This window comes from Cervus elaphus, chromosome 11 (genome assembly GCF_910594005.1).
Source record: "Cervus elaphus chromosome 11, mCerEla1.1, whole genome shotgun sequence".
Lineage (NCBI taxonomy): Eukaryota > Metazoa > Chordata > Mammalia > Artiodactyla > Cervidae > Cervus > Cervus elaphus.
Window position 1 is genome coordinate 74,292,479 of NC_057825.1, and position 17,274 is coordinate 74,309,752.

A 17,274-nucleotide genomic window follows, 5' to 3' on the forward strand; every position below is an offset into this window, starting at 1 on the left:
CGCGCCGCAAAGTAGCGCCTCTCAGGCGCCACTCCACCAGCTCTTTAACGGCTCGCTAGGGAGTGAAACACAGTTACGTCATCCGTTCGTCCCCTTCCCTTTATCTTTTGCATCGTCTATCACATAATTGTGGATAAAAGGGTCTCGAGAGGAGTTGGGAGGGGAGGGGGTTGGCCGGGACTCGTTTATGATGTTCCGTTATCTGAAGTGTGGCGGAGGGATCTGGCGGAGGGAGGTGTTTATGAGGCGCTGGGGGCGGAGGGGAGAATTAGTCCGAGTGGAGCGAGCGAGCTGAGTGGTTGTGTGGTTGCGTCCCGGAGACCGGTAGCGCTTGCAGCATGGTGAGTGCGTCGCTAAGCTGCGGGCGCTCGGCCTGTAGGGGGGTAAGAGGCTGAAGCGAACTGACGAAAGGGAACTAACCTTTCTCACACTCTCTAGGAGTGGTCTTCGCCAGGGGGATGGCGCGCCAGAGGCTGGGGGCGTCCGCGGCGGTTGTGTCGCAGGTGCTTCCCAACCCCCACTCTCCTCAGGGAGGTGTCCCGTGGTGTACTGGGGGCCAGGCGCACCGCCCCCGGGACCTTCGGGCTCCTCAGAGGCTGGATGTGGATGGAGCTGGGGCGGGGGCACCCGGGGTAGGCGAGGGTTAAAGGGCGGGAGGAGCCGGAGCTCGGAAGCCTTGGGTCGGGCATCTCAAAAGGTCAGCCAGGGGCCGTATTCAAAAGCCCAACGGACGGTTGGTGCGGGCGCCAGGAAGCGCCTTTGTCCGCGCGCGGCCGCCATGCGCCGAGGGGGCGGGCGGGAGCGCGCGAGGCCCGGGGCGAGCGCCCGCGCCGCCGTTAGCCCGCAGCCCCCGCGTGCTGGGCCGGGAGGGAGCTGGGGGCGCGCGAGCGGGCGGGCGGACAGGCTGAGTGGGCCGAGTCCGCGGGGAGCGGCCGGGGGCGGGGCGGGCTCGGGACCGCGGCCGTCGCCCGCCAGACCCGGCTCGAGCCCCAGCTGCTGCGCTGGCACCTGCAGGACTGCGGAGGTCTGGGCGTCCCGCGGCGCTGCGGGGTCGTCCGGTCGGGCAACGTTTGAGGAGGGCAGCCTCGTCCGATTCCCCTCCCCCCACCCCACCCCCTGCCGCGAGAAGGAAGCTCGGTGAATCCTGATCTTTCTGCTACATATGGGCCTTGAGGCCTAATTCCAGCCGCAGGCTAAATATTTCTAACAAAAATTTAAGTGGTTTTGTCGTTGAAGGAAATGACTGTATCTGAAGTCAGGCGCAACCTCGCACTGCGCATCTCGTTAGAGAAAGCCAAAGACTCCAGCTGGCGTTTGAAAGGCGTTTTTCTATTCACTCACCGAAAGCCAGCTCCGGGGTGACTCCCGTTCTGTTACCAAAGTCGATCTTACCCTCTAGTAACAATCGGAAGGATGCCTTTGACAGGGGCCACAGTCCTCTTCTGAGTGCTCACGTGCACGTTGAAATGTTTAAGATCCATTAACATTGTATTGCCCCGCTCCAACACCCTTGAAAATAACTGCCTATTACCGTAGCGAAAATGCCAGGTTATTTTTTAGGTGCGGTTTAATTCATTTGTACATTAATGGCTGTCAAAGACGATCGTGATAGAAGAGTATATTGGGGGACGGGATTTTTAAAAAGCATTTTCCTGTCACTTGAGACCGGAACTCCTGTTCTTTCCTGTTTGAAAAAAGTCTAATGAGAGCGGTAATTTGCAATACTTACTTTGTGGTTCCTTCTGCCAAGTGGTTACAGGCGATGGGTGTGTCCAGGAGGCAAGGTGACATCTTAAACAGGAGTTGGGAATCCTTGCCAACTGAAACCTCCACCCTGTTATGGGTGTAGGAAGAGGAGTTCACATTTGTTTGATGTACTCGTTCCATTTTGATATTTTAATTATTTTATTCTAAATTTGAATATGCTGGTGGAATTTATTCTTTTAGGTGAAAATAGGCGTGTAATTAAGGTTCTGAATTGGGTGAATTTTTTTATATTATGTAAATGAGAAATAAGTTTTGTTTCTAATCAATCTGATAATTAAATCAAGATCTCAGATTTTCTTGATGAGGCACAGTTTGTATCTACCCTTTCGTGGTCCTTTGCCAAAAGTAAGCTTTTGTAGTTACTGATCACATCATTACTGTTTTGAGTGTTTTTGACAGTCATTGTTAACTAAATATTGGGGACTCATCCTTGCTAACTTCAGTTGTGTCAGACTCTGCAATCCTATGGACTGTAGCCCTCCAGGCTCCTCTGTCCGTGGGATTCTCCGCGCAAAAATAACTGAAGTGGGTTGCCCTTTCCTACTCCAGGGGATCTTCCCAACCCAAGGGTCGAACCCTCCTGTCTTATGTCTCCTGCCTTGGCAGGCAGGTTCTTCACCGCTGGTGTAGGTAATTTTATGATGATAAGACCTGAAGTTTTAAAATTAGGACTCCATAAAGTCAAAGAATGAACATTTATTTGATACGGAATAAGTTTGCTCACGTGGCTCATGGTTTTACATATAGGTGATACATGGTCGTTGAAAGGGAGATTGATTAGTTTAAGAAGACTTGAAGCAGGGGTGATGAGATAAGTAAAAGATGTGAAGACGTGGAACTTTTGGTCACTTGAATCTAAATAAATACCCATCGAACAGCAAGAAGATCTGTTTCTGTTAGACTAAAGAAATTATTTATGCCTCTATTAAAGTACTGAAAGTTCTAGGTTCAGGTAGACTGATCAAATTAGGCCTTTAGTAAAGGTCCTAATTTTTAAGTAATTTCTTCTAGTTTCCCTTTTGGGCCAAGATACTGTATAGTAAGTGCTGTTCTAGCAGAATTAAAGGTATCTTTTAAATTCTATTGAAATAACTTGGAGGCTGCTTTTGATATTAGGTAAAACAAATGACCTGACTTCTGAAACTAGAAAAATTTTTGCTTAGCATGGAAGTCTTTGTTGTATCTAAGAAATACTTGGAGTAAACAGGAATGAATGCAAAACGAAAGTTTGTTCCATTTCAACCCTATGGACTCATATATTTATTGAGATAAGAATCTTGGATTATTTTTATAAAATCTTTTACTAGATAAGCTCCATGGTATCCATACGTGCTTTTGAATGCCATTTGGGAAATGTTAAATAGGTACATAATTCCCTTAAGGTCACACATGTAGTCTAGATTAGTGGACTCTGTTTTTCTTAGTGTTTACAAATCACCTGTGGTTCTTCAAAATGCACAGTCTAGTCCAGTAAGTCTCAGCTGGAACCTGAGCATTTCTCTAGACGTTTGGGAGCTTTCTCTAGAGTTGACAGTAGCAGTTGAAAGCGATATTTGTAGACATAAAGGAGTAAGTAGTCGTCGTCTCTCTAGTGAATTACTCTTCACTGAGATAAACACATTTTAATGAGGTTGAGTTTTCCCAAAAGTATAGTTCTTCTAGTTCTACTAAGAAAATGACACTATGCATAGACAAAAATAAGAACCAAATTTATTTGCATGTCATTGGAAAAAGCATACAAATTACAGTGCTAGGGAGCTTTGTGTTTTTACTTTCAGTAGTCTTTAGTCTGAAAGTTACTAATGAAGGTTATTTTAAAGCCTTGGACTCTGGGTTAGTAGTAAATACAAAAGGAAGGTTTTTTTCTTCCTAAAGCCTTCTCAGCTTTCATATGTGAGTCTTCCCAAAATCTCCTCTGTCACAACTTGTTGAAAAAAACCCCACTGTCTGAGTTTCTGCACATAGCAGTCATTCTTTCAGCTTTCACATATGTTACTGTGTTTTCCACACTTTTGGGTTAACATTGTTAGTCCTAAATTGTTTTCTCCTGCCCCATTTGTTCCTGGGCTTGTGGCCTCAGTTTGTGGAAATAGATTTTCTCATCTTAAATCAAATTTAAAAAGGAACATGAAGAGTTTGCTGTAAAGGGTTTGATAATGCCCCACCTGTCTACCTTCACTGTGGAAGTTGAACTAGTCAGGTTGGTGTTTAATATTAACATTGTAGGTTCTTTGGTTAAATAACTTACATAAAGTAATTTTCACTGAACTTTTGGGGCTAGCTCTTTATATATAGCTTCTAACTGCACAATGACTCTGCTAGGTAGGTATTAATATTCTGTGTTATAGATGAAGTTGACAATGAGCGGTTGAATAACATGTCCAAGGTCACATGGTGGCAGAGCTGGGATACTAAACCAGTGATGCCTCAAAGCACCATGCTTTTTTTCTTCCACCATGCCATGTTACCCTTCTTTTAGAAATGATAGAAGTCCTGCAGGATGGAATTAGATCAGAGGTAAATCATCTATAGCCTCTAACAAAGTAAAAAATAACAGTGGATGGGTTTTAATTCTTATTTGTAGAGAACACAATCAGATTTTATACCAAATACTTGGAGAATTGGGATTTGTAAGGATAAAAGTAGATTCTAAAGACCTTGCGTTTGCTTCAAGGTCAGATCAAAATTGATCAGGCAAAGAAATTTCTTCTTTTCTGGGTTTCTTCTCAAATGTTTTCATGCTGTCCCCTAGAGAAAATGTGAATGCCATCCTGTATTCAGGTTATTATCCTTTCCAGGGGTGTGTTCATTTAAGATGAAACCAGGCAGTGTTTATTTTTCTTTCATATCAATAAGTGAATGGATTAATCACAGTATTCTTGACTTCCTGTAGGTAGGAATGTTAGCTAGGAAGCTATTTCTTGTCAGTGCCTCTGGATGTATGTTCCAATAAGCAGTGCATGTCCACGGATGAAGGCCACATGAGGAACAGGGAACCTGGTTATTCTGCAAGTATCTTTATAGTGTGCTCTGAATTTAAAACTTGAGTTATTGGATATGTCCAAAAAGTGTTTAATTCTGACCCTACATGTTAGTAATTTTGTACTCCTGCTCCCTGAAATTTAACCTTAGCCCTTTTCCCCATCTATAAGATAAAGTATTAATGGTATTATTAATACCATTTAGGGTTGTGAAGATTGAACAAAAGCAACATATATAATGGGTTTCAGCAAATGCCTGAACATGCATTTTTTTTTTTTTTTAAGTAAAAACAAGTAACTTTTTTTCCCCCAATTGGCTAAAAACAACACAAACCTTATCACTTTGGAATTTTAAACATCAAAAGAAAATGAGTAAGTGGACTTAACATTTTGTAAATAATGTACTTCAAATATTCAGAATCCTGGATTCTCTGTAGTTACATGGCAGGTGAGGAGTAAAACTGGTAACTTTCATGTTGCCCCAACCAGTACAGCTTGGATTTTTATCTTTTTGATAGATAAGAGTTTTGCTTAGTAATCTTTGGGTTTTTTGAGGTTTGGAACATCACACGTCCAAGTGAAGTATTTAATCACTTATAGGGAAAGTTTAAATGTAGTTCTTGTTTATTATTTTTGATTCGATGGAGATTTCTGGTATTAATGGTTTTTATCTACCTGAGGAGATGAGCTTAAGTTTATACTAACTTTGAAAAAGGAAACAGTGCTTCTTTTGCATCTATCCCTGTTTTAGAAGAGTACAGTTCCAGTTAAACTTTGTACTGTTAGTGTGCTAGATTTGCTTTTTTTTAATTTATGTAAAATTTAGACTTTTGAATATAATCTGAAATGTTTTTCACATCTTAAACTTGGGGGCAAGGTAGCTTAGCTTTGGAGATAAACCAGAGTGTGTTTTCTGCCCACCCGTGTTTGGTACTAAGGAGTGAACTAAATGAAGTTGAGAAGTTTATGAAACCAGATGAACCCTAAGTGTTTTTAAATTTGTTTCTGTAACTGTTAAACTACATACTGTCAAGCCACTTACCTATTTCTTTGATTTCTTTTTAGGCTGACCAACTGACTGAAGAGCAGATTGCAGGTGAGAAATAACTTTGTTAGGTTATACCCGTTGAATTTTATAAATTGAAAAGCCATTCTCAAAAAAAGATATTTGTATGAAAGAATTGACTTTGATCTGTGTAGTAGATGGGAACAAGTAAGTGTAATGTAAGAGAGTAATTGAACCTGCTCTGGCAAGTGAGAAGGTAAACTTGACTGTGAAAGATGTGTGGGGCTAACTGTAATTAAAGACATGTTTTTAGGTTATGTAGGTATACTTTTGAGCCTGGTGTTGGGATGCTCTTTGTTTTGTTTTCTTGAAGTTATTTTAGTCTAAAGATTAATTCTGGGCAGTTTTTAACTCTGCAACTTCAAACCAGTCTCCACAAGAAAAGAGGCCAAGTGGTAATTAACTTGAAATGTAAAATCAGAAAATGAATGTTGAATTTACCGTGGTTTAAAGTAGCTGATATTTTAACCTTAGAATTGCATATATGGTCTGTCAATCAGGGGATAACCATTTCTCTAGTGAAAAACTTAGATCCAAAAGTTAGTATTCTGTTTTTTAGATACAGCAAATTTGAGTTTTATCTTAAAAGCAGTGACAGCTATTGAAATGAGTTTAGAAGTTTTGTATCCTTTAGTTTGCTGTGGAGATGTGAAATTGCTACATAAAACCTGATGTCATGTTGTCATTATGCTGAACCAGTAGTACTTTTGATTTTATTCTAATATTTTTGAGGTGGCTAGTTAAGAAAAGGTTGGGGAAACTTCTAAATGGTTTTTTTTTTTTTTTAATTTCAGGGTTGAAATGCTTTTCAAACTCTATTCCTTGACTTCGATTAGAGACTTACTAATGAAAGCATCAGGCAGTTTTAACTGCAGTGGTTTTCCTGATAGGCAAAGAGTTTCAAGTGCTCAAAAGCACTAAAGCTTTTTTTTTTTAAACTAGGGAAAACTGAGAAACCCAGTTGGAACTCAGATATTACTTTACTACCCTACACTTCATACACAGACTTGGCAGAGCCAGAAATCAATAATCTCAAATTCTCATCACAGATAATATTTGCTTGGACTGTATAAAGTAGAAAACTATTAGCATTGAGGACCAATTTGACAGGTTTTATTTTTATTTCTTTTCTTTTTTTTTATTAGTTGGAGGTTTTATTTCTTATTATGTGCATTTGACTTAAGTTGGGAATTTGCTCTTTCAGGTTGGTAAATTTTTGTGTATAGAGTATGTTGAAGTAGTCAAGCAGAGCTTTGGAAATGATTTCTTTTGTTCATATATAGTATTTTAGGTGTATTGATGAAATGTAAGTTATTCTGTAATAGTTTTTTCTGTATGACTCGGGCTATTATTTCCAATCTTAAGTTCTTACCTTCTCTAATAGACCTGTCTTCTTTGCCTTTGTTTCTCCATAATCTCAGATAGTTCTGCATGGCACGGCATGTTCACTTTAGGGTAGATAGTGAATTATTCAAAGTGCCAGTTACATAGTTGGTGCTCATTACTCCTTTCCCAAACACACATACAACTCTTTAAAAAGTAGTTTGTGTCTGTTAAATACAAGAGGATCAATCCTCAATGGTTGATAGCATTTTTGTAAAGGATACTTAAAGTTCATGGAATATTGTCCTTAAGATAAATTCTGTCTTTTCATTGGTTCCTATCATACAATTAAATTCTAGTGAGAGTAGCAGAAAAATCTGTTTTGGTTCTTTCCCTACCCTGCCTTTTCCTAGGCTTTTAATAAAGACTATTCTTGGAGCCCAGGTTTTAGTGAACCTTTAAAGTAGAGGAGCTAAAGCTTTTGTGCTACTAAAATAAAAATTCTTAATTCCTCTTGTTTCGCCACTACCTCCCACACAGTAAGGACTGAGTAAATATTTCCTGAATAGAGAAATTTTCAAAGATGTGTGCCACACAGATATGTTCTAAAGTAGTACCTACTGTATACTAACAATTACTCTGCCTCCTCCTAGAGTCCCTTACTTTTGAGTTGCAAAGTTGAATATACTAAGGTACTTTTTCAGTTAGCTTTATCTTCATATACTGACTGATTTAAAATTCCTCTAGCAGGTAACTTGACCTAGAAAAATGTACGCTTATAGTTTAGGTGAAGTGCCTAGAATTGTTTATGTTACCCTGGTCTTAAAGAGCAATCCAGAACAGTCTAGTGTGACATCAATAATAACAAGTGAATTTTGTTGATGACTTGCAATGATGTCATTAGTTGTTGGTATTTAAAGGAAAAATGTAAAATAATTTTTTTCTTTAAAGAAATTTATGCCTAAACTTTTAAATTTCAGTGTAGGGATAAAACTCACTTGATTAAAAAAAATACTTATCTTACTCAATAATAAAGGCCTTTAAGGATTTAAATATATGGCCTTTAAAGGATCATTAAGTTCAGAATTTTATAAATAAGTAGAAATTGGTTAACAGCCATTAGATTTTTCTTATTTCATGATAACCTGTTTTAATAATAATGTGAATTTATGTAAAACATAATTAGAGAGGTATCCTGTGGTTGCTAATGAAAATCTAAAACAAGAAATAATATGACTTCTGAAAGTTTCAACTTAGGCGTAACTAGAATAGATTTTGGGAGGTTCCATCAGTTATATTGAAGAAAGCTGTTCTGTGACAGGACCTGTTTTCTTACAGTGTATTGGAGTTTTGACTCCTAGGTTTATATTTATGGGAATTACTTGTTTAAAATGATATGCATCTATACATGAAGATTAAACAAGTTCTGAAGCACAGGTGGTGAGCTATAAAAGGTGAATTTAAATTGTATTTTTCAGTTTATTTTTATTTCAGGTTTTTACAGGTATTTCTGCCTCTTAAACTTCTTGAAATTTATAACATACATAAATGTGTAGCATGCATCTTTCAGAAATCGTTTTTGAAATTAAGTCATTTGGTAAAATGATTATGATGATAGTTATATCTGGTATTTCTAGACAGTATTTGTACATCCTGTTTTTTAAAAAACTCGGGTAAAATGGAAATATTTTCATCAAATTCTGCTCTTTGTAGGAATTACTGATTTACTTTTGTCATTGAATTGGTCTAGGTTAGTACTGCATATTTTCATAAGATTCAGTAGTTTGGTTCTAAGCTTCTAATATCGGGTGAGTTCCTCTGAAAACAAGTAACATTTAAATAGAGTGGACTGTTTAGCATTGAGAGTAAGTAGCACTTACTACAGTGATACTAGTCTAAAGCTAAACAATTAAAAGAATCAAAGCAGAAGAAAATAATGGGATAATCCAAAATGGTAATAGGACTCAGGTACTTGTGTGGGTAATTTTAAATAAAGAACCCATTAGGAGGCTATTGTGATAGTCCAGATAAAAGATGATGGGGCCATTAACCAAAATGTTGGATGTAGAGATGAAAAAAGAATCAGACAGTATTTAAATAGCAGAATTCAGCAGGCCTTGTTTCAGGGGAAAAGAGTTAAGGTAACTTGCTTGTGTTCCTAGGGTTGCTATATATGGAATTCATTTTAATTAAGTTTTCCTTGAGGTCAGCTAGGGGGAGATGTCCTGTAGGATGTCAGAAATAAAAATAATACGTTGAGAGAGATGAGTGGACTAACTGAAGTCTTCATCATTTGTGGGCATAGACGAAATGGCCAAGGAGAGAAAAAAGATAAGAAATTTGGTCAGATCTACATGCAGGAGACAAATAGCGAGACCCTTTGGCAGTGTAAGGTTACAGGCAAATGACATCATCTCTTTCTTGATATTTAAGTACTTGCCAGGCATAGTTCAGTGTGCTTTACTTATATTAATTATTTAATTTGGGAAGTAGATACCAAGTGAACAAGTGAAAGTCGCTCAATCGTGTCCAAATTCTTTGTGACCCCATGGACTATACAGTCCATGGAATTCTCCAGACCAGAAAACTGGAGTGGGTAGCCTTTCTCTTCTCCAGGGGATCTTCCCAACCCAGGTCTCACATTTTAGGCGGATTCTTTACCAGCTGAGCCACAAGGGAAGGTACAGTTAGCCCCAAGTAACAAAAATGAGGACGCTGAGGTGGAAAATTTGCCCACGGTTCCATTACTAGTTAGTAGCAGAGCTGGAATTCTTTTAAGCCCAGGCAGTTGAGTTCCCAATTCTTCTTTTAGTTTCTGTGTTTTATGTTTTTGTATTTACTTGCTGATTGAGCCTAATATCTCTGTTCCTACTTGCTTTGTTATTAGCTCATTAATATGTGCTCTTGCACTGTTAAAGTAAATCTCTAGTTTCTCTGTATTCGGGTATCCTAGACTGTTCTAGTAGCTTTCCATGTAATGTAGTGGTGAACTATTGATAAAAGCAACATCATTTCACAATAGTATCTTAAAGATTTTAGGCAATAATATATTTCATTTTGTTGCAAGCTCTGAATTTATATTCTGAAAAGAGGTCTAAATTATTTTTGTTTTCAGTGATAACAGTTAAAACTGGCCATACATACCTTTATCATCCCATTGTTAACATCATTACAGATTATTTGGTGATAGTCTCTTCTGTCCTCCAGAAAAGGAAACTAGCTTAATGCATGTTCTAAAGTTTATAAAGTTTTTTGTTTTTAATTTAGTAAGTGATTAAATGGACTTAATTTTTACTTTTAAGGATTACTGTAAGTAGTACAGTTGTTGTATAGAAATAAACGTATTTGGTAACAATAGTTTCCTTTTCTATTGTGAGTGTAGGTTAGATCTGTAATTAGAGGTGTGTTCCACAGAGCAGCTTCAACAGAAAATACAGAAGCCAGACATTTGGGGTTTTGGGGTTCTGCTTTTTCAACAATAATTTGACTTTTATCTAGTCTAGATTTTGGAGTTCCCTGTGAGATTTTTAGATGGAAAAAACTCCCAGGTAGATCAGTATGAGCATATGATTAACTAAAAAAGTTTGAAATACCACAAGGTTTTCCACCTAATCCTTCAGGAATAAAAACCCCATTTCAGGTCCTATCTCCATATAATACCTTTGCTTTGAGAGTTGATTAATACATTTCGCTTAGGTTACTTTATTTTTAACCTGTACATTTGGATTGTGTTTTCTTTTCAAACAGAATTCAAAGAAGCTTTTTCACTATTTGACAAGGATGGTGATGGAACTATAACAACAAAGGAATTGGGAACTGTAATGAGGTCTCTTGGGCAGAATCCCACAGAAGCAGAGTTACAGGACATGATTAACGAAGTAGATGCTGATGGTACATCTTTTTAATTCTGGGTTTGAGAAGAGGGAGTTGAAGAAGGGGCATTTAAATTCTATTGTAATACAATATTTCAAATATTGTAATATTTCAACCAATACCATTGCAGGTAATGGCACAATTGACTTCCCGGAATTTCTGACAATGATGGCAAGAAAAATGAAAGACACAGACAGTGAAGAAGAAATTAGAGAAGCATTCCGTGTGTTTGATAAGGTAAGTATATGAAACTGGATTTGTTCCGTTTTAATTTGAGGATTTTTAAATATATTAGGATCTCTTAATCTTTGAAAACTTGTTTTTGTGATTATTTGCCAACATACTTTAATATCAAGCAAAAGCTTTCTAAGAATTTAGTGTAGAAGGAGATTTCCTAATAACATTCTTTACCAACTGAGCTATGAGGGAAGCCCAATAATTATATATATATAATTATTATAATATATATATATATAGTATTAGTTTTGTGGCAGAAGAGGTATTGACTTTGGAACTAAGAAATAGTTAAATAAAGGTTTCTGTGGATTTCTGAAGTATATTTTGCTCCCGAATGTGAAGTTTAGTAAACATCTTATCCAGCTCATTGTATCTTTAATATTGCTCAGACATTTTACTAAATTTTTTTGTAGGATGGTAATGGCTATATTAGTGCAGCAGAGCTCCGCCATGTGATGACAAACCTTGGAGAGAAGTTAACAGATGAAGAGGTTGATGAAATGATCAGGGAAGCAGATATTGATGGTGATGGTCAAGTAAACTATGAAGGTAAGTCTTCTCACTGTCACAGCCTTATCTTGTGCTTTACTATCAGATTCTACTCTTTTAAAAGAAGCACTGCACTCCAAACTAGGATAAAACAATTTTTGGTAACCATTGTGGGACAGTTTGAAAAGCTTCTTTAAACTTATTTCAGGATCCTCAGAATTAAGGTGACTTTAATGTCTTTCATTGGATTCTCCTTCCCTCCAATTAGCTTTAAGTCTGAAATTATACATGCTTCAGAAGTATATATTGTAAACTAAAGCAATCATTTGGTTTATTTCTTAATAATCATAAATAATTTTTGATTTATGAAGAATCCAGCCTTAGCAGTAAATTAGCTTTCCTCTGTACTTTATAATTTTGAGGAAAGACAGGGGAGTGGGAACTGCTCAGTAGTTGAGTAAGTGTGATTGGTTTTGACAGACTTTTGCCACTGACTCAACATCTTTGTATACTTCTTCTTTTTCAGAGTTTGTACAAATGATGACAGCAAAGTGAAGACATTGTACAGAATGTGTTAAATTTCTTGTACAAAATTGTTTATTTGCCTTTTCTTTGTTTGTAACTTATCTGTAAAAGGTTTCCCCCTACTGTCAAAAAAAATATGCATGTATAGTAATTAGGACTTCATTCCTCCATGTTTTCTTCCCTTATCTTACTGTCATTGTCCTGAAACCTTATTTTAGAAAATTGATCAAGTAACATGTTGCATGTGGCTTACTCTGGATATATCTAAGCCCTTCTGCACATCTAAACTTAGATGGAGTTGGTCAAATGAGGGAACATCTGGGTTATGCCTTTTTTTTTTTTTTTTTTTTGAGTAGTTTTCTTTAGGAATTGTCAGCATGTTGTTGTTGAAGTGTGGAGTTGTAACTCTGCGTGGACTACGGACAGTCAACAATATGTACTTAAAAGTTGCACTATTGCAAAACGGGTGTTTTATCCAGGTACTCGTACACTATTTTTTTGTACTGCTGGTCCTATACCAGAAACATTTTCTTTTATTGTTAACTTGCTTTTTAAACTTTGTTTTAGCCACTTAAAGAAAATCTGCTTATGGCACAATTTGCCTCAAATCCATTCCAAGTTGTATATTTGTTTTCCAATAAAAAAATTACAATTTACCCAACTGTTGCTCTGAATCTGAGTCATTTAATTAATTTGATGTTGAACAATTTTGACAGTCAAATTGGGGGTGTAATTTCTTATACTTGGTATAATTTAGATATTTAATTTTTTTTTTTTTTAACTATTTAAGACTGTGTTTAGTGTTTAGATTGTGATACTTCCTTCAAAAGGTTTAACTGAAAGATTAAAAACTCTTGTATAAAAGTGTACCTAGCATGGGGACTGACATAAGGTAGGTATTCAGTGTTGCCTACTTTTATAATTTTCAGCTTTGGCTTTGTTTATCCATATTGACTTCAGCCATGCAATGATTTTTTAAATATTTGGGCTTTAAAACACAAAAATCCAAATTGGGGCAGGGGGTAGTTTTACCTGTTTCCTAATTTTTTACTCAGTGCTTTTTTAATTCTACTACCATAAAACAAAGAATTTTCTGTTGGGCTAACTATCTTCAACATGTTTTACAAATAAGATATCTTCGGTAGTGGCTTGATAGTAACTAAACTTTGATTTATTTAGAAGTTTTCCTTGCTTCTAAACTATTGCTTTCTTTGTACAAAACGTGGCTATCAAGGTTTCTATTTTTCTAATTACTTTTAAATACTTAATGAAAGATTCCATAGCAAACCAGAGCCAGGATGAAAATGAAGTATGTTCCTTGATCTTTGTAGCCACAAGGTTTTTAATTTCCTAGAGGGCAATTTGTTTGACAGGTTACTGTGCATTGTTGACTACTTTAATACCAATGTTACTTTGCCAGAAAACAGAAAACTGGATGATCGTGAAGGAAAAGATAGGACATTTTAGATAGGACAAGGGAAGTTACAGGAATTGGCCATCTTAATAGGGTGTTATTACATATTAGGCGATTAAATAGGAAGACCTTCATTAGATACGAGTTTCATGTGTTTCATGTGCTATTGAGGCACAGTAATCTCCAGAATGTTAAACATGGGCTTTGGAGTTTTATTGAAGCAGTAGTCAGATCACTGCTCTGTATAACCTTGAAGAGGGCAATAATACTACCTGAACCTCAGTTATCTTACATGTAAAATGGGTGTAATTTACCCAGGTGGTTTCTAACTTGGCTTTTATAATAAGCTTAGGTAAAGCACTTAGCATAGAGTCAGACACGACTGAGCACACACACACCGCACTTAGCATAGTTCTTAGTATTTGCATTGTATTCTATCTATGCTGTTACGATCCTTGTAAAATGAGGGAATTAGGCAGAGTTAATATTGGTGCTTTTCTAGTTCCAATAGTTTGAAATAAGTTGGTAAGGTAGAAGGGGAAAACATGTTTTGTGGTTACTTGCGTGCATCTCATTGCTGATTTTATGTTGTCTTCACAAAAGTCACACAGTTAAGCATTACATAATCTTAGAACTATAAAAAACCTTTTAAGTCAACCATATTATGTGTTTTATATTAGAAGCATCATAGTAATTATTAATTTTTTTCTCAGCCTGTAGCATGTTTGCTTTCAGATAGTTAACCAAAACTATCACTGTGCAGTTTAAAGGGATTCTACAATATGAGGTATTTTATCTAGAATTTTTATTAAAAATCTGATGCATAGCATAGGCACCGTTGATCTCTACATAGTATAATCTTGTATTCACAAAGAGAATGGCCTCCTCCCTTTAAAACTGCTGTTATGGTAACCTGAAAATCAAATAGTATACTGTACAAGACTGTTTTCTTAAGGGGACATTTTGTTTATTCTACATACTTAGTCTGTTTTATTGGCAAAGTCCTTGAAATCATTGACCCATGCTGTTTCTATTTTTGCAGTACCCAAAACTATTTTCTCATCTAGGTGTTCCCTTATATTTCATACCTTCTATGGGTTTCTGGACTTCTCTGTACCTTTCATCATATTCAGTCTCTAGGGTACCAGTCCCTAGTCTGCTGAGCCAGTTTTACAGGCTCAGCCAAAATAAGAAAGTAAAATGAGGCACAGTGATGGACTGGCTTAATCACTTTTGGTGAAAGTTCTGTATTTAACTTGTCTCTTGGTCTTAGAACTTCAGCTTTTTATTTCAAACCTGGTGCCTGGCTGCTCCTGCCTTTTTTCCTATTTTTAAGGCTATGTTAAATGAATTTATTCAATAGTCCTGGTATTTTAGGAGAAATTTAATGGTGTCCTCTCTTGCTACCCAGAAAAGTCACCCACACAATCACCTGTGAGAACTTAGAGAATCTGTCTGTATTTTAACAATATTTCCAGATACTTCATGTGCACATTTGAAAAGTGCTGCTGTATTCCATTTTCTGGTTTTAACTTATGAAAGGAAAACTTCCTGTGTTGAAAGGGCTGAGAATTAGGACAAAAACCTGTTTTGGATGTGTTTCAAATTAGGGGAGACATGATTTGTCACAATGAGTCCCTCTATAAAGATAGGCACAGGGTCCTTCAGGTGACTTAGAGGAGTTGACCCTTGAGGGTTGCCAGGCCATGAAGAAGGGAATAGCATTTCAAGCAGAAGGGTCAGCATTTGGGGAGGCGTGGTGGGTGGCATGTTTGGAATTTGTAAGTATACATCAGATCAGGAGGTTCTAATGGGAAGATGAGACTAGATGGTAAATTTTGCTTTTGTCCAAAGGCAATGATTATTGAAGGCATTGTGCCAGATGGTTCCAGATTTCAATGAAGTTAATAAGGGTACCAATATATTTCACTTCTTTATAGACAAACACAATAAATCAGCAAATACAAATCCTGTTAAGGGAGAAGAGGGATTCAAGAAGAATGGAAAAGAGGAATCAATGCAGTGATGAACTGAAGTCAAGCTTGCTAAAAGCTTGAAAAATCCCCTTTGATTCTGGCAACTGAATAACTGGCTAGTTTATTTACTAAGTGCAGTTTTTAACTTAAAAGGTGTGTGATGTCAGATTAAGATAGTTTCAGGGAAGAATGGGGCAGGTTAAGAAAGAAATGAATCCACACTGCTCTTGAAAGTGTGACAGGAAGCAGAAACTCCATGGTATACCATGGTAGACAGTTGGAGGCACTGGAGTCAGGCCTGGATTTGAACTCTGTTCTGCCACTGTTGTGTGATGCAGAGTCGGCTGTGCTAAACTGTCCAAGGAAGCCTGTTTCCTCCTTCATAAAATGGGATTGATACCTATTTCACAGGGTTATTTTGAGGATTAAATACATGTGAAGTATTTGGCACACAAGGTATTCCATAAAATCAAACTATTAAAGTTGAAGGAACATTTGTTTTTAAAGATGGAAATGTGTATAGGTTGAGGAGCTACAGCCAAGATAGGCTGATAATGAAGAGGGTCTATAAAGAGGGCAAAGGGTGTCCGTGGTTTCACAGACTTGTATCTAGAGCTCACGGCACTTCTCAAAGCAGTGACACTCCCAGAAATTTCCTTCTGGGGGAATTTAGAAACAATCTTAGAAAGTGGATGCTAAGGTTGATTTTTCCTTAAGCATGCTATCTCAGCATGGAGGTGATTTGGGAAAGGGCTGATCATGGGATGCTCTAGCTCCTTTACAAGCCTCCTTGGCGCAGGCTCTTGGTGACTCCTGAGCCCTCTAGATTTTCTTACCATGCACGTGCGTGACGGTCTCGACCGATTTCGCTAGGCTTGGCGCGGGCCCTCCAAGTCTGTGCCTACCTCCCTTCCCCCACCACCAGAGCCAAACCTACTGGCAGGTCTTCTGCGCATGCTCGGGAGCCGGCGGACCGAGGCGCCTCCTGGCAACCGGACGCCAGCCTCGGCCTAGAGTGAAGAGGCAGCAATGAATCAGTCTATCGCCATCACCTCCACTGCAGTAAGGAAGACCTGAGGCATGGGGCTTCTGCCTTGGCCTCGGTACCGCCTGCCTTCCCCGCCTTCAATTCTCAAAACACTGTTCCCCCTGCTGGGCTCCGCCAAAAACACCAGCTGTCTCTATTCCTGGGTCCTTGGGCCCCTCCGCTTCCTACCTTCACGTGTACGCCTGCAGTCCTTTCTTCCTGATCATTGAGCGCCCTTCGTTTGCTTTTCTCCTGCCTAGCTCTCACTTATCCTTACCCTTCGTCCTTTGTTTTCTGTCCTGTTTCCCATCCTCCACCCCCCATCTTAACCTACTGCTACTTGCGCTGGACAACTGCTTTAACAGGGTTCTTAGATTTCTTCGTTTCCCTCCCTCCACCTCCTCCCCCACTCCCCCACTGTCTGCCAAGGGAATGGGTTTTTCCTTCCTTGGTCTATTGGACACGTTTTTGCCTTGCTTCCTACTGTAGTATTTATAAAATATTGTAAACTGTCTTGTTTAGTTTTTAAATAAATTTGGGCGAGGGATGTTTAGCCTAACTTGTGTAAAGTAATTCACCCCTGAAGTGAATATGAA

General features: G+C 38.2%; 2 protein-coding genes across 2 annotated transcripts in view; both read left to right on the plus strand.

The window, feature by feature from the left end:
• The first annotated feature begins 224 nt into the window (after positions 1-224).
• On the plus strand, positions 225-12,922 carry CALM2 (calmodulin 2). The gene is made up of 6 exons (XM_043918080.1): positions 225-341; positions 5,814-5,844; positions 10,885-11,028; positions 11,141-11,247; positions 11,661-11,796; positions 12,263-12,922. Exons 1-6 carry the CDS (start codon positions 339-341, stop codon positions 12,289-12,291), a joined length of 450 nt encoding a protein of 149 aa, XP_043774015.1. The 5' UTR covers positions 225-338; the 3' UTR covers positions 12,292-12,922.
• A 3,758-nt stretch (positions 12,923-16,680) lies between these two features.
• The window catches only part of STPG4 (sperm-tail PG-rich repeat containing 4), a 35,084-nt gene continuing 34,490 nt past the window's right edge, over positions 16,681-17,274 (plus strand). Inside the window, 1 exon segment of the mRNA XM_043917193.1 lies at positions 16,681-16,713. Within this exon segment, the coding sequence (XP_043773128.1) occupies positions 16,681-16,713 (33 nt within the window).

Excerpts from the sequence above, each read along its gene's own strand:
- CALM2 (XM_043918080.1), top strand. Across the intron at positions 11,248-11,660 it reads CATTCCGTGTGTTTGATAAG|GATGGTAATGGCTATATTAG; the intron begins GTAAGTATATGA and ends ATTTTTTTGTAG. Across the intron at positions 11,797-12,262 it reads TGGTCAAGTAAACTATGAAG|AGTTTGTACAAATGATGACA; the intron begins GTAAGTCTTCTC and ends CTTCTTTTTCAG.